The sequence below is a fragment of the Salvelinus alpinus genome, chromosome 1, assembly GCF_045679555.1.
Source record: "Salvelinus alpinus chromosome 1, SLU_Salpinus.1, whole genome shotgun sequence".
Classification (NCBI taxonomy): Eukaryota; Metazoa; Chordata; class Actinopteri; order Salmoniformes; family Salmonidae; genus Salvelinus; species Salvelinus alpinus.
The window spans coordinates 47,098,331-47,115,517 of record NC_092086.1 but is presented as its reverse complement, the minus strand read 5'-3'; the positions used below and the strand labels follow the sequence as shown (position 1 = coordinate 47,115,517).

At 45.3% G+C, this 17,187-nt stretch overlaps 1 protein-coding gene across 8 annotated transcripts in view; it reads right to left on the bottom strand.

Moving 5' to 3' along the window:
- Positions 1-8,097: 8,097 nt before the first annotated feature.
- Positions 8,098-17,187, bottom strand: part of LOC139578147 (axin-1-like) — a 41,684-nt gene continuing 32,594 nt past the window's right edge. For 6 of the 8 annotated variants that reach the window (XM_071405419.1, XM_071405411.1, XM_071405429.1 and 3 more), the window contains 5 exons: positions 14,876-15,432; positions 14,591-14,749; positions 14,182-14,433; positions 11,100-11,249; positions 8,098-10,842 (listed from right to left, as the gene is read on the bottom strand). In XM_071405419.1, coding sequence (XP_071261520.1) covers positions 10,722-10,842; positions 11,100-11,249; positions 14,182-14,433; positions 14,591-14,749; positions 14,876-15,432 — 1,239 coding nt within the window. In that variant the 3' untranslated portion in view covers positions 8,098-10,721. Of the gene's footprint in view, positions 10,843-11,099; positions 11,250-12,710; positions 12,813-13,709; positions 13,746-14,181; positions 14,434-14,590; positions 14,750-14,875; positions 15,433-17,187 lie in introns of all 8 variants that reach the window. The other 2 variants (XM_071405465.1, XM_071405457.1) reach the window with 2 other exon arrangements.

The window sequence follows — 17,187 nt, the reverse complement described above, 5'->3', positions numbered from 1 at the left end:
TGAATTGACTGAGTCTAATTAGGCATACTGTTCTGTTGGATGGGAGTAAAGTGCACAGCTGCTTTTTATGTGTGCTTTAGACGCCAGTGATTCTCAACACTGGATACACCCCCACACACAACAACAGCGACTGTATAACGGTGTGAATGCAGAATGGGAGTCCTGACACAGTCTAACGACAAGCAATAATTGATTTAATGAGAGCATATCTTCACCATGGTATCTTGATGGAGGCCATTTTGACATTTACTTTTAAAGGATGTATCGTGATTAAATAAATTATGAGTGTCTAAATTTGGTTATCATGGGGATTTCAGACTCTCAGGTTCAGTGGGATTTATTGACCGCTGTGCTGCAATCTAAAACATGCATAAATTAGTCAGCAATACAAGGACTGCATGCAATAAAAAGACATTATCCTTCCCTCCCTCCCCTCCCTCTCTCTCTCTCTGTTTCTCACACACTGCTCCCAGTCATTACTGGTTTCTCCGTCAGAACATTGCCTACTTGGGTGTTACATACAAAGGACATGTTCCATTTATAGGTCTATGACCCTGTAAAGTACGTGAGGCAGTGTGGTATTGTATGGAAGGTTATGCCTGAAAGGAGATTGGACTGGCATTTACCTTCCACTAGCCTGGAACATTGGACAATAGTGACCTGACAGGCTGACATTCATTTCTGACTTTTGATGTACAGTCCAGTCCAGGTCTCCATACTAAGCACAGCATGTACAATGTGTACAATGACATACTGATATAGCTGTATATGAAGTCACCAGCCTAGCCAACGTTTCAGTGTGGCCTTTCTTTAGCTACAGTAAGTGCATGTCAGTGCATGTTCATGCTTTAAGCAGGTGCATCCTGCTGCTTGTGTGCATGTGTCAAGACAATGAAGAACACCATGGTCTGACAAAACGCAGTAGACTTACACTAGTCCATGTTAAAGAACCAAGGATGCTGGAAAAGGACATAACTCCATCAGACAAAGCAAGTAATTCACTGGGATGGTGTGAAGAGAGATCAAACAGGTTTGGGAAGAACACAGTCTCCATCAGAAGTGAGAAGAAAAGCACACGTCTGATCATTACAGACAACCTCGAATTGATGTTCATTGCAAAAGGCTGTGAAGTGCAAGGTTTTTGCAAAACAACTTGGATATATACAGTGAAGTCGGAAGTTTACATACACTTAGGTCGGAGTCATTCATCCTGTTAACAAACTATAGTTTTGGCAAGTTGGTTAGGACATCTACTTTGTGCATGACACAAGTAATTTTAAACAATTGTTTACAGACAGATTATTTCACTTATAACTCACTGTATCACAATTCCAGTGGGTCAGAAGTTTACATACACTAAGTTGACTGTGCCTTTAAACAGCTTGGAAAATTCTAGAAAATTATGTCATGGCTTCAGAAGCTTCTGATAAGCTAATTGACATCATTTGAGTCAATTGGAGGTGTACTTCTGGATGCATTTCAAGGCCTACCTTCAAACTCAGTACCTCTTTGCTTGACATCATGGGAAAATCAAAAGAAATCAGCCAAGACCTCAGAAAACAATTGTAGACCTCCACAAGTCTGGTTCATCCTTGGGAGCAATTTCCAAACGCCCGAAAGTACCCCGTTCATCTGTACAAATAAATAGTACGCAAGTATAAACAACATGGGACCACGCAGCCGTCATACCGCTCAGGAAGGAGATGCGTTCTTTCTCCTAGAGATGAACGTATTTTGGTGCGAAAAGTGCAAATCAATCTCAGAACAACAGCAAAGGACACTGTGAAGATGCTGGAGGAAACAGGTAAAAAAGTATCTACAGTATATCCACAGTAAAACAAGTTCTATAGCGACATAACCTGACAGGCCGCTCAGCAAGGAAGAAGCCACTGCTCCAAAACAGCCATAAAAAAGAAAAGCCAGACTACGGTTTGCAACTGCACATTCTCGACAGAGATCGTACTTTTTGGAGAAATGTCCTCTGGTCTGATGAAACAAAAATAGAACTGTTTGGCCATAATGACCATCGTTATGTTTGGAGGAAAAAGGGGGAGGCTTGCAAGCCGAAGAACATGGGGACAAGAAACTAGCTCCATGGTATACAGAAAATACTCGAGATCTGAAGCAAGCTTCCAGAAAATTGGAACGGAAATGGCTCACACCAAACTGGAAGTCTTCCGACTAGCTTGGAAAGACAGTACCGTACAGTATCGAAGAGCTCACTTCTCACTGCTCACCCTCACTGCTGCTCGATCATCCTATTTTTCCAACTTAATTGAGGAAAATAAGAACAATCCAAAATTTATTTTTGATACTGTTGCAAAGCTAACTAAAAAGCAGCATTCCCCAAGAGAGGATGGCTTTCACTTCAGCAGTAATAAATTCATGAACTTCTTTGAGGAAAAGATCATGATCATTAGAAAGCAAATTACGGACTCCTCTTTAAATCTGCATATTCCTCCAAAGCTCAGTTGTCCTGAGTCTGCACAACTCTGCCAGGACCTAGGATCAAGAGAGACACTCAAGTGTTTTAGTACTATATCTCTTGACACAATGATGAAAATAATCATGGCCTCTAAACCTTTAAGCTGCATACTGGACCCTATTCCAACTAAACTACTGAAAGAGCTGCTTCCTGTGCTTGACCCTCCTATGTTGAACATAATAAACGGCTCTCTATCCACCGGATGTGTACCAAACTCACTAAAAGTGGCAGTAATAAAGCCTCTCTTGAAAAAGCCAAACCTTGACCCAGAAAATATAAAAAACTATCGGCCTATATCGAATCTTCCATTCCTCTCAAAAAGTTTAGAAAAAGCTGTTGCGCAGCAACTCACTGCATTCCTGAAGACAAACAATGTATACGAAATGCTTCAGTCTGGTTTTAGACCCCATCATAGCACTGAGACTGCACTTGTGAAGGTGGTAAATTACATTTTAATGGCGTCAGACCGAGGCTCTGCATCTGTCCTCGTGCTCCTAGACCTTAGTGCTGCTTTTGATACCATCGATCACCACATTCTTTTGGAGAGATTGGAAACCCAAATTGGTCTACACGGACAAGTTCTGGCATGGTTTAGATCTTATCTGTCGGAAAGATATCAGTTTGTCTCTGTGAATGGTTTGTCCTCTGACAAATCAACTGTAAATTTCGGTGTTCCTCAAGGTTCCATTTTAGGACCACTATTGTTTTCACTATATATTTTACCTCTTGGGGATGTCATTTGAAAACATAATGTTAACTTTCACTGCTTTGTGGATATCACACAGCTGTACATTTCAATGAAACATGGTGAAGCCCCAAAATTGCCCTCGCTAGAAGGCTGTGTTTCAGACATAAGGAAGTGGATGGCTGCAAACGTTCTACTTTTAAACTCGGACAAAACAGAGATGCTTGTTCTAGGTCCCAAGAAACAAAGAGATCTTCTGTTGAATCTGACAATTAATCTTGATGGTTGTACAGTCGTCTCAAATAAAACTGTGAAGGACCTCGGTGTTACTCTGGACCCTGATCTCTCTTTTGATGAACATATCAAGACTGTTTCAAGGACAGCTTTTTTCCATCTTCGTAACATTGCAAAAATCAGAAACTTTCTGTCCAAAAATGATGCAGAAAAATTAATCCATGCTTTTGTTACTTCTAGGTTAGACTACTGCAATGCTCTACTTCCCGGCTACCCGGATAAAGCACTAAATAAACTTCAGTTAGTGCTAAATACAGCTGCTAGAATCCTGACTAGAACCAAAAAATGTGATCATATTACTCCAGTGCTAGCCTCCCTACACTGGCTTCCTGTTAAGGCAAGGGCTGATTTCAAGGTTTTACTTCTAACCTACAAAGCATTACATGGGCTTGCTCCTACCTATCTTTCCGATTTGGTCCTGCCGTACATACCTAGACGTACGCTACGGTCACAAGACGCAGGCCTCCTAATTGTCCCTATAATTTCTAAGCAAACAGCTGGAGGCAGGGCTTTCTCCTATAGAGCTCCATTTTTATGGAATGGTCTGCCTATCCATGTGAAAGACGCAGACTCGGTCTCAACCTTTAAGTCTTTACTGAAGACTCATCTCTTCAGTAGGTCATATGATTGAGTGTAGTCTGGCCCAGGAGTGTGAAGGTGAACGGAAAGGCTCTGGAGCAACGAACCGCCCTTGCTGTCTCTGCCTGGCCGGTTCCCCTCTCTCCACTGGGATTCTCTACCTCTAACCCTATTACATGGGCTGAGTCACTGGCTTACTGGTGCTCTTCCATGCAGTCCCTAGGAGGGGTGCGGCACTTGAGTGGGTTGAGTCACTGACGTGATCTTCCTGTCTGGGTTGACGCCACCCCTTGGGTTGTGCCGTGGCGGAGATCTTTGTGGGATATACTCGGCCTTGTCTCAGGATGGTAAGTTGGTGGTTGAAGGTATCACTCTAGTGGTGTGGGGGCTGTGCTTTGGCAAAGTGGGTGGGGTTATATCCTGCCTGTTTGGCCCTGTCTGGGGGTATCATCGGATGGGGCCACAGTGTCTCCTGACCCTTCCTGTCTCAGCCTCCAGTATTTATGCTGCAGTAGTTTATGTGTCGGGGGGCTAGGGTCAGTCTGTTATATCTGGAGTACGTCTCCTGTCTTATCCGGTGTCCTGTGTGAATTTAAGTATGCTCTCCCTAATTCTTTCTTTCTCTCTCTCTCTCGGAGGACCTGAGCCCTAGAACCATGCCTCAGGATTACCTGGCAAGATGACTCCTTGGTGTCCCCAGTCCACCTGGGGACACTTTCGTGCTGCTGCTCCAGTTTCAACTGTTCTGCCTGCGGCTATGGAACCCTGACCTGTTCACCGGACGTGCTACCTGTCCCAGACCTGCTGTTTTCAACTCTCTAGAGACAGCAGGAGCGGTAGAGATACTCTTAATGATCGGCTATGAAAGCTGAAGCCAACTGACATTTACTCCTGATGTGCTGACTTGTTGCACCCACGACAACTACTGTGATTATTATTATTTGACCATGATGATCATTTATGAACATTTGAACATCTTGGCCATGTTCTGTTATAATCTCCTCCCGGCACAGCCAGAAGAGGACTGGCCACCCCTCATAGCCTGGTTCCTCTCTAGGTTTCTTCCTAGGTTTTGGCCTTTCTAGGGAGTTTTTCCTTGCCACCGTGCTTCTTCATCTGCATTGCTTGCTGTTTGGGGTTTCAGGCTGGGTTTCTGTACAGCACTTTGAGATATCAGCTGATGTAAGAAGGGCTATATAAATAAATCTGATTTGAACACCATCCCAACCGTGAAGCACGGGGGGTGGCAGCATCATGTTGTGGGGGTGCTTTGCTGCAGGAGGGACTGGTGCACTTCACAAAACAGATGGCATCACGAGGAAGAAAAATTATGTGGATATATTGAAGCAACATCTCAAGACATCAGTAAGGAAGTTAAAGCTTGGTCACAAATGGGTCTTCCAAATGGACAATGACCCCAATCATACTTTCAAAGTTGTGGCAAAATGGCTTAAGGACAACAAAGTCAAGGTATTGGAGTGGCCATCACAAAGCCCTGACCTCAAACCTATAGAAAATTTGTGGGCAGAACTGAAAAAGCGTGTGCGAGTAAGGAGGCCTACAACCTGACTCAGTTACACCAGCTCTGTCAGAAGGAATGGGCCCAAATTCACCCAACTTATTGTGTGAAGCTTGTGGAAGGCTACCTGAGACGTTTGACCTAAGTTAAACAATTTAAAGGCAATGCTACCAAATACTAATTGAGTGTATGTAAACTTCTGACCCACTGGGAATGTGATGAAAGAAATAAAAGCTGAAATAAATAATTCTCTCTACTATTATTCTGACATTTCACATTCTTAAAATAAAGTGGTGATCCTAACTGACATAAGACAGGGAATTTATACTAGGATTAAATGTCAGGAATTGTGAAAAACTGAGTTTAAATGTGTTTGGCTAAGGTGTATGTAAACCTCCGACTTCAACTGTATAGTATATTTATATATCTCTTGGAGCTGTGGCACCCACTAATGAAGGCCTATTTCTTTTGATTTGGTCTGGCTAGTTTTAGGCACTGCTGGAGAACACACTAATGATCTTACTTTTTCAATTAAGCTGCTTGCTTTTCTAAACGGAGCCCAACATTGTGTTCCAGAATTAATTACAAGTCAATATGAGCTGGGGCCCTGTTGGGTTGAAACAGTAGGGGCCTCATGGTACTGCTATTGGATTGGAAAGAAGTGAGCGAGAACACAATTAACCAACAGTGTGCTAGCAGCAGTGTTTTTAACACTTGTCTGGGACTAGGACACGCCTCAAACTAGGGACTGGAAGACAAAAGAAAGATGTTTTTGAGCAGTAACAGTAGCTAATGTGCAGATATATACAGAGCTCTTTATAAGGAGATTGCTCGATGCATAATCACCCACACGGCAGAGCTTTGAAGAGATTGTCATTGAAGGTTAATGGAGAACATCCTACAAATGTACTTATCAGTTTTGATCTTAGAAACTCTGTCATTTCTGAGAACACTTGTTTTAAAGGTAACGTTGCTTCCGCTTTATACAAATGTCCAGTATTTCCACAAACCATCTCAACCTAATAACATTTATTCACATATACACCATCTTACAAATACTTGAATCTGACTCTTATCACAACATTATCCCTTCGTATGTCTACATCAAAGTGAATCAATCAAGTCTATCATTCATTAAATGTAACCACTCACGTCTGACTTGTGTCTGTATATGCAGCTCTTTCTGATGTAGCCAGTGATGGGCCAGGTTAACCTCTAAAAGTCGTTGGGGTACAAAGCTAACATATGCAATTGTTTTAAGATGGTCATACCATAGATCATTTAGCTATTTGATTTGGAATTGTAGGACCCCTTTAGGTATCCCCCAAAAATATATATTCTACAGCCAATGGAAACACATTGAGTGACACAATCCTAAATGGCAAAAAAAGATTAGGAATAAGGCTATGAAGTGTCTGTCCTATATCTAGGAGATATAAGAAAGCTCGGGATTTTTTTTCTTCTCACATAATTAACCCCATATTTTTGGGGCACAGATCTACTTCCATACTTCCATTCATTTGTATAGGTTACCTTCAGACTAGTCCTGTGACACTTGTGGGTGTCATAGTTTCTAGACCAAACCGTTCGGACGCTACAGACGTTTCCGTGAGAAGACCGATTTTCGGGATGTCTCATGTTCTGACAAATACCTCTGTAGCTCGACTACCTTCCACCGCAGACGCGGAAGGCAGACACATGCGGAATCAGTGGATTGAGACTCAGCCCATGCAAACTGTTATCTCTAGCTTCATTTGACGGGGATTTTTTTTATTATGTTACTTAGATTGACTCACGGGTGTCAATAGACTATTAAGGATTTTTAACTGACAAGAGTGAACTGCAACATCTTCCTTTGTAATTAGACTTGAAATACTTGAAATACAAACTTGATTCAAACTCATGAACAAAAAGCAAAGCTGTTCTAATACAATCCACAACAAGAGTCAATCAAGAGTTTGATTCTGATTCTCAAGATTTGATTCTGTAGCAATGTTCTAATTAATCACCTCAATCTGGAAGCCTGAACCATTATTCAGACAACACCCACAGTCTCCAAAGTTCACCACCAGAACCATTATCAAAGGATTTGTCTGTAACTGCTGTCATCTCAGCCACATTTGAGAATCTACTCCTTACACCGGGAAATGGTTCTCTCACTCTGCTTGACATGGACTGCAATAGGTTACAGTACTAATTTTGGGATATTTAGGTGTCATATTCTAGAGCCAATATTCTATAAGAGGTTCCCAGTAGTTAAGCAGTAGAACACTTGAAGTGCAGGTACCTGTACGGGTGAGAACCAGCCCACTTCGAGCAATGCTCACAATGTCAGCCGATCAAGACTGCCATCTTCAGTTGAAGCTGTGCCAGTAAAACATTCTTTATTTATTTATTGCTAAATCTACTTTGTGGGTGACACATTAAAGTATACTTTAATAGGACATTAAGTATTTCATAAAGTGTTGTTAGTTCATAGTTTAAAATCAGTAATAAACAGTTAACACATTTTAATGACTACAAGTAATGGAGAAGTTGAGGTTAATTACATGTATTTATTGTTCAAGTACCTTTAAATGATAACCGCACAACTCAGCACAAAGAAACAGGTCCAGGGTATTGAATATCTCCTAAGTGAATTGCTGGTTGATGACATGTACAATTTTTACATATTTACATAGAAAAGTTTCATCCAAAGTGAGATGTGACATAGGAAACACTTCGACAGAACATTGTTTGTAAGACGCTAAATAAAAATATAAAGCAAGGCCCTGGTAATACTTGAGAATCACATAGCGGATGACATGAGAGGATGGCAATAAAAGGCACTCTGTGATGGATGTTATATACATTTCATTGACCATAAGTGGGGGAAGTTCACTTTGGGGCTTTCACAGTAAGAATCACTGCCCTCCATTGGTAATACATACAGACAGTGAACATCTAATAATCGAATGATAATCATAACAGAGAGCCAAATTCTACATTGTAGTGTGACAGATGATGGTTGAGTACCAATATTGTCAAAGGTCATGGAGTAAATACCTCTCGTTATAAAAACATAAAATACGGTTATTCAAATCTTTAAACAGGAGCAATAGAGGGTTGTCCACTACGTATGTTAACTTCATACAGATTCTTCAAAAATATCCATCTAAATAAATACAAAAACAGCATCTCAGAAAAGGAGATCGTCCTCTTATATGTGGTGTTGATACAGAACAACTCCCAGCAATACAGCACTCTGATGAAAAAGGTCCTTACCATCCTAATCAAACACAATGGTTAGCACATTCCACCTTGCACTGACCCCGGCACAACGCCCTAGAACAGGGCTCTCCAACCCTGTTCCTGGACAGCTACCGCCCTGCAGGTTCCCTCCAACCCTAATCTAGCGCAACTGATTGTAGTAATTAGCTGATTGATGAGCTGAATCGGGTTAGTTACAGCTGGAGTTGGAGCGGAAACCTACATGGAGGGTAGCTCTCCAGGAACAGGGTTGGAGCCCTGCCCTAGAACATTGTACAAGAGAATTCCACTTCAACACAGGGATTTGGAGAATAATCAAAGAGTACCATGTGAATGAAATAAAGAAGAGAAAAGGGGATGACAAACATATCAACTTCTACTGTTCTCTTTGGTGTATTGTGACCTATCAAAAAAGTAGATCATTTCATACTAAAGTTATTTCTAGAGACAATTTCTGCCAGGCACCAAATGTAGCTCTATAGAGCTATGAAAGGCTACAAGTCATTATTCAGCTGTATTTGTGATATATTAACTAGGTAAACATATACTATGTCCTTTCATTGTCCAGAGTGAAAGCATGGGTTCAGGAGCCTTTCTGAATGCATGTGAACACACATTAGATGATCAATGCTCTATTGAACACGGTAGTTACTTTGTGACAAACTTCCGCACACAGACCCTTTCTCTACACAGACACCCGTGTATGAACCTCCAGGAGACTTCTACTATGGACTCTGGTCTTAAATGCCTACAAAAGCTCTAGACTGTAAATAGAATCTGGATCTGAACTGTCAGTAGCATGTACACAACTGGTTGTGATTATCTCTGATCAAAGATGTTATTTTCTGCGCTGATCTGCTACGATTAAGACCTAACTGTAGCAAAATCTAAAAGTTACTGAACATAGTGGGGATCAATTTAAGTTGGCAGATGTCTGCAGGTATGGGTATAATAATGTATTTAATGTGCATACACACGTACACTATGGGGAAAGTTAAGAGACCTCAGAGTACAGTACATTGTACACAGATCGAGCTACTGCCGGGGAGTCCCTTCCTAATTGAAAAACACAAAACATGAAGGCAGAATCAGTTAAGGGCAACCTCAAGAAGGCATTCCTTTTCATTTTGCTCCATTGACACTAATGCATAATACAGTGAGTGATAAGTGCAGCATGATAACTCAATACCACTTAACTTTAGAGGACTGGCAAGGTTGAGTGTTCCTGTAAAAAGCACTTGGTAGAACATGGGGCTGTATAATAGTTCCAACAATACTTGAAAAACAGCCCTGTCAAAACACTTGGATCTCGTGGAATTGGAACAGCGCCACTGCTTTAAAAGGATTAAAACGACCGCTTTCTTTCAAAATATTTAAATAGATAATATAAAACTTTATCGTTATGTTTTAAACAGACAATCTGTACACATCTGGTACCAACACATAAAAATGACACGCTTGGTTACATTAGAAAGGATACCTTCTGATACGTCATATTAAAAATAATATGCTGCTTTAGTAAGCAGATTCATAGCATTTTTCTTCTCGTCAAATTGTACAATGCTACATTACATTACACTTACAGAAAGACACTGAAGGAGAGAATGTCTGCTTTTTTTTTAGTCCAATGCTTTCCTACTCTGTCTGCACAATGCAGTGGCACTGAGCAGATATGAAAGCCTTGGAGTCATGAGTGTCTCCCACAGTGACCACTATGCACTCCTCTCATTTTCTCCTCCTTTCATCCATTCCCTCCTGTAGCGACTTACTCCGTACCTTTTCTCCACTGCCAATCCTCCCTCTAATCAAACACTTTCTCTCTGTCTCTCTCAAGTGAACAGCTCATCCATCGATAGCTCCAGCGCAGGCCGACTTTGTGAACGTCTCCTTTCTCTCCACCTCCATGTCAATCAATCAATCTTTTCCACTTTCCCAATGATCTTCTCCTCGAAGATGGGCAGGATAGCATCATCTTCGCGTACCTCTTCGAACACCACCCCAAAGTCATTGCTTACCTTCTTGAAAAAATACCTAGAGTCGGTTGGATAGAGAACAGTTGGTTGTTAGTTCAAGTGCATTGAAAAAGCTTTATTTATTATGCACCAAATTTACATAAGACAAAAAATTTACTTTGGAATGTGGTTCATCATTTTCCACATTACCATAAACACGACAAAAACATGATATTCAATGTCAATGACTTCAGAGTTCAATAGACTAAAATGTTACATAACATCATCCTGTAAATCTAGTGTCCTGTGCCTCACCAGGTAGAGTCGTGACCTCACCTGTAGCTTCCTTTCTTAGTCAGCAGCTCTTTGAACTGGCCCAGCATGACCATGCGACCTTTGACCGACGTCCTGTACGGGATGGGCTCCCCACAGAAGTAGTAGGCCACCGTAATGTTCTCACACGCGGGCTTCTTCGTCACTTTATGTCTGCAAACAAACAAGAAAGAGGTTCATTCAATGTGTCAAGTCAAGGCTTCCTTTCATCTTTCAAATGAGATGTTTCAAAGACCAAGGCAGAACTCCAAGCTCTGATCATTTGACAGAGTAAGAGTGGGGGGGGGGGGATTCTGACATCGAGGTATAATTTCCTCTCAGTCAGAATCTGATGTAAGAAAACAAGATTTCAAGTCACTCATACTCCCTCTTTATAACTTATAAATGTTTTGGCTGTGACAGCCACCAGAGTTGCAATGCAGACTGTTTAGGTGGCGAAGCATAATCAACCAGGGGGCCGGGGACCCCTAGTGGGGCCCTTAGTTTGATTTCCAGAGGTCTGCCAAAAAGGAGACAACCAATAAATGCAAAAATATGTTTGACAAACAAATTCAAAGAATCAGTTTCATGATTTGAATACTTCATGATCCACAATGTGTGACCTTACAGCATTGATTTTCTCTAAAATGCTATCAAATTGAGCACTCCCGGCACAGGTAATATTGCCCTAAGGACCTTGTCCAGGGAAAGTCATAATTTATCAATCAGAGTTCTTGGAGGTAATGTTGTTCAAGCAAGGAAATGCTCAGAGTTTAAATGGGATTGTGATGAAGACGTGTTATGCCCAAATGCTACCAGCAGGGAGCAGGCTACTACAGTAAGTAGTGTTCCAACTGCATGCCCACGGGCCTGTTGTTGGGTTTGATGGAGTGGGGTGAGGTGGTGGAGGCCCAGTGATAGAGGCTCAGGGGCTATGCCAGGATAGCCAAGCTTTCATCTGCTCCTTACTGCAGCTATCCTGTCCCCCTTCATCACTAAACTGTCCATCGGAGGAAGAAGCCACGGAACATCAAACAGACTGCAGCTTCACACAGAGAACATCAAAGCTCTGCATTCTCGCCCCACGCAGCTTACAGTACACCTCTCCCTAGCTGCTGCCTCCTGCTACCTCCCTCCCTGTCCTCCAGTTCTATCTTCCCCATCTCTCTCCACTTAATATCATTCTAATCCCTCTCATCCCCTCTGCTTACCAGTGTGAAGCTAGAGGTATGATCATTCTCACTGCCATCCACCGTCTTAGCCCTGACCCTGCAGCTACGGATTACTGTCTGACTAAGAAATGGCTGAAGAGGTGAGACTGATTATTCTAATCCCCACGCATACATGAGCAAATAATCAGTTCAAATATGAATTTATAATTGACAAAAAACTAAACTACACACAGATGTTATTGTACAGGAAACTACAACTAGAATATGGGGATACAAGTATTAATGCCAGTAATCAAACATGTATGCCTCAATTAATCTCTATGGAGTCTAGTCATACAGACAGGCCTCTGTTTGGCTGTGCAGATACAGAGCAGTCGGGTCTGGATGCTGCTGGTGATAGACATGGGAGGAGGTGGTGAGGTGGGGTGCTGCAGTGACCAATGGGATGGGGGTTAAGGGCTACTGGGGTAAACCAGACTGGACGTACTCGGACAGCTCCGTGTCAGAGACGGCAGGCACCACGCTGAGCGGTGGGAACAGGGCGGGCCTGGCGGCAGGCACCACGCTGAGCGGTGGGAACAGGGCGGGCCTGGCGGCAGGCACCACGCCGAGCGGTGGGAACAGGGCGGGCCTGGCGGCAGGCACCACGCCGAGCGGTGGGAACAGAGCGGGCCTGGCGGCAGGCACCACGCCGAGCGGTGGGAACAGGGCGGGCCTGGCGGCAGGCACCACGCCGAGCGGTGGGAACAGGGCGGGCCTGGCGGCAGGCACCACGCCGAGCGGTGGGAACAGGGCGGACCTGGCGGCAGGCACCACGCCGAGCGGTGGGAACAGGGCGGGCCTGGCGGCAGGCACCACGCCGAGCGGTGGGAACAGGGCGGGCCTGGCGGCAGGCACCACGCCGAGCGGTGGGAACAGGGCGGGCCTGGCGGCAGGCACCACGCCGAGCGGTGGGAACAGGGCGGGCCTGGCGGCAGGCACCACGCCGAGCGGTGGGAACAGGGCGGGCCTGGCGGCAGGCACCACGCCGAGCGGTGGGAACAGGGCGGGCCTGGCGGCAGGCACCACGCCGAGCGGTGGGAACAGGGCGGGCCTGGCGGCAGGCACCACGCCGAGCGGTGGGAACAGGGCGGGCCTGGCGGCAGGCACCACGCCGAGCGGTGGGAACAGGGCGGGCCTGGCGGCAGGCACCACGCCGAGCGGTGGGAACAGGGCGGGCCTGGCGGCAGGCACCACGCCGAGCGGTGGGAACAGGGCGGGCCTGGCGGCAGGCACCACGCCGAGCGGTGGGAACAGGGCGGGCCTGGCTGCAGGCACCACGCCGAGCGGTGGGAACAGGGCGGGCCTGGCGGCAGGCACCACGCCGAGCGGTGGGAACAGGGCGGGCCTGGCGGCAGGCACCACGCCGAGCGGTGGGAACAGGGCGGGCCTGGTGGCAGGCACCACGCCGAGCGGTGGGAACAGGGCGGGCCCCCGCTGGATCACTTCCATCACATACCTGAAGGACCCAACAACCCTGGGAGTTAGACACGGACCAGCCACAGGGCCACACCAACCAGGATACACACACCAGTGATCATGCACAGATGTGCAATGAAAATGTAAAACAAGGTTGGTCAGTGCATCATGCTACTCAAAGGGGGGTTTGATCAATGGGAAAAGTGAAGAATTTTTTTTGATTTAAAAAAAATTATTTAGAAGTCTGAGACCCTGTCATGCTTCGGCTCACCCCAACATTTGCTGTTTCAGCACAAACATTACTTTTCGATAACAACGTTACTCTTTTTTCCTGTATTAACAAAAGGATGAATTTGGTGATTCAGTCACATGGCTGCCACAATCACTACAACAATACAACGGATGGCTAGACATGACATGAAGAACCAGGCTGTGACAGAGACATCTCCATTCCTCCCCAGGTAACGCCGACTCACCTCTGTTTGGTCTGTAAGGTCCCAGTCTTCTTCTTCTCCTCCTCCAGTCTCCTCCTAGCCTCCTCCAGCTGGGTGAGGGGGTTGGGGGCCGGGTTGGGGGGCATGGTGGGGTCCTGGATGAAGGGGTGTGAGGGCTGCACACTGTTCCGCAGCTGGGCGCTGACCCAAGGATGCACTGCCCCAGGACGCTCCACAGAGCTGGGCCGCGACACCTCGTGGCCCGACGGGGTTTTCTTGGACCCTGTGGTGCTCCTGGGAGACATCCTTGTCATTGTTTGACCCAAATGTACACATACCACCATAATACAGATCCGAGTTAATTCAATTGACTTGCATCTCTGTGGTTGTACGTTACCGATTCCCTACGTGGGAAAGACAGCTAGGGGTCACCCATAAAGCCGGAACTCACCCGTAGGGGCTCTTCTTGTTGCGGACCGCCTCTCCCTCCATCATCCACTGGAGGATCTTCTGGTTCCTCTCCACGTCCTCTGGAGGCACGGGCACCTCAAAGGTCCGCACCTCCTCAGCCTTCTTAAATGGCCGCTTCGATAGCGTGCTACCTTTGCTACTACGGAAATTGTATGATTAAAAGGACAACAACGTTAATGGCAAGTGTTTAAAAAAAACGTAGACATGGAAGAACTAAAGACATAATTCAAAGAGACATGAAGAGGCTGTGTGCTTCTGTGCGTACCTGTAGCCCATAGGATCCATCGGGCTGGGGCCCATGCTGTCAGCATAGTTGCGAGACTTGGACCCATAGTTGTGCTGCTCCATCCCCAAGTGGAAGTTACCATTGACCCTCATGGCTGCGTCAGCCTCCACCTGCTCTTTGGGCTTCCCTCCGCCCGGGTGGTGGATGTGGTGCACGTGTTTGTGGTGGTATTGGTGGCTGGCAGCCTCCCCTTTGGGCCCCAGCCGAGCTGGCTGTTTGCCCGGGCCTGTGGGTAGTGGCATGCCAGGTCCGGGCACCTTGCCACCTGCAGGGAAGCTGTCGGGTGAGCGGGACTTGGGGGAGTGGCGGCCGGTGCCCGGGGACTGGCAGCCGGGGGTCTTCATGACTCGCTGGACGTGGTCGTCCAGGATGCTCTCGGGGTTCTCCTCGTGAGCGTCAGGCCGCAGCGCCAGGCCGTTGTAGCCGATGTCAGAGTAGCGGGGGTTGTTGTAGTGCTGTGGGTGGGCACCAGGGGGCAGTCTGTGACTGGAGAACGAGGTGGATGTGGAGACGTCTGCATCCTCACCCTCTTCCTCCTTCCAGAAAGAAAAATATGATTAAATATACTGAAAATGGTTACTACCCAACTCAACAGCAATACCACAAGTTGACATATCAGAGATTACATCAGTATATAATATACAAATATATCCTACCCACATGTATGAGCTTCAGTGTCTGGTCATTTCCCAAGAAAATAAATGGAGCCCCAACTCACCACATTGCGAAAGAACAACTGCTAAAGTCATTTCAAAAGGCAAAAGGCTATTTGTTCCAATCAGTCACACCAGCAGATGGCACACTTCCACAAGACCATGTGTTAACACGTGCAGTGGCATTATCACGGCTCTGCTGCAGAGGGAATGTTCTTCCTCTGTGGTGCAAAGCTATTTCACTCTACATCACGCCTGCCAGCATAATCGACCCTTGATTTTTAATAGACCCTTGATTTTTACTACAATTAAATAGCTCTATATATTTCAAGCTACAACACTGCTATGTTCTAGTTTCTAGACAAAGGCACGTTCAGACATAGTAACTAACTGTACAGCACGTTCAGCCATAGTAACTAACTGTATGGCACGTACAGCTATAGTAACTAACTGTATGGCACGTTCAGCCATAGTAACTAACTGTATGGCACGTTCAGCCATAGTAACTAACTGTACTGCACGTTCAGCCATAGTACCTAACTGTATGGCACGTTCAGCCATAGTACCTAACTGTACAGCACGTTCAGCCATAGTAACTAACTGTATGGCACGTTCAGCCATAGTAACTAACTGTACGGCACGTTCAGCCATAGTAACTAACTGTACGGCACGTTCAACCATAGTAACTAACTGTACAGCACGTTCAGCCATAGTAACTAACTGTATGGCACGAACAGCTATAGTAACTAACTGTACGGCACGTTCAGCCATAGTAACTAACAGTATGGCACGTACAGCCATAGTAACTAACTGTATGGCACGTACAGCTATAGTAACTAACTGTACGGCACGTTCAGCCATAGTAACTAACAGTATGGCACGTACAGCCATAGTAACTAACTGTATGGCACGTACAGCTATAGTAACTAACAGTATGGCACGTACAGCCATAGTAACTAACAGTATGGCACGTACAGCTATAGTAACTAACTGTATGGCACGTACAGCCATAGTAACTAACTGTATGACATGTAGCAGCAGTGCATACCATTGTGCCCTTATTTCACCAGGTCTGTCTCTGTCTCTGCGACTAACTGAATTGCTAAGGATGTGTTGACCCGGTCTTCCACTCCCCTAACTAAAACACATCAGCCTCCATTGGCTCCTCACCGTTCCCACACACCTTTTATGGCATTTCAACATGGGAATCATTGGCAAATAACAGTGGGCAATTTATGTGGTGGAGGCTTTGATGCTCACTCCAGGTAGAGGAATCCTGGGCGGGAGCGAAGGACTTTTTGATGAGGGTCTGACTGGCGCATGCAGATATTGGCCTGGCTCAGAGCAGCTGTGCAGGCCATTGCTCTGCACTCTCAGTTACCCTGTTCGTGCCAAAATGAGGCCAGATCCAGACCTGCTGAGCCCATCCTGCTAAAAGGCATCTACTAATGAATGTGATGTACCGAATCTCTCTCACTCACTCTCACCTCAGGGAAGTGGAATGTACTGCTGCTATTGAACATGTAAATTATACATTAGGTGGGCCAATATTCAGAGCGTTGAAAAGTAAAGCAAAAAACACCTATTGAGCTCTCAGTGGCACCAATGCATTGATCCTAAAGGTTCTGTATTGTTTAG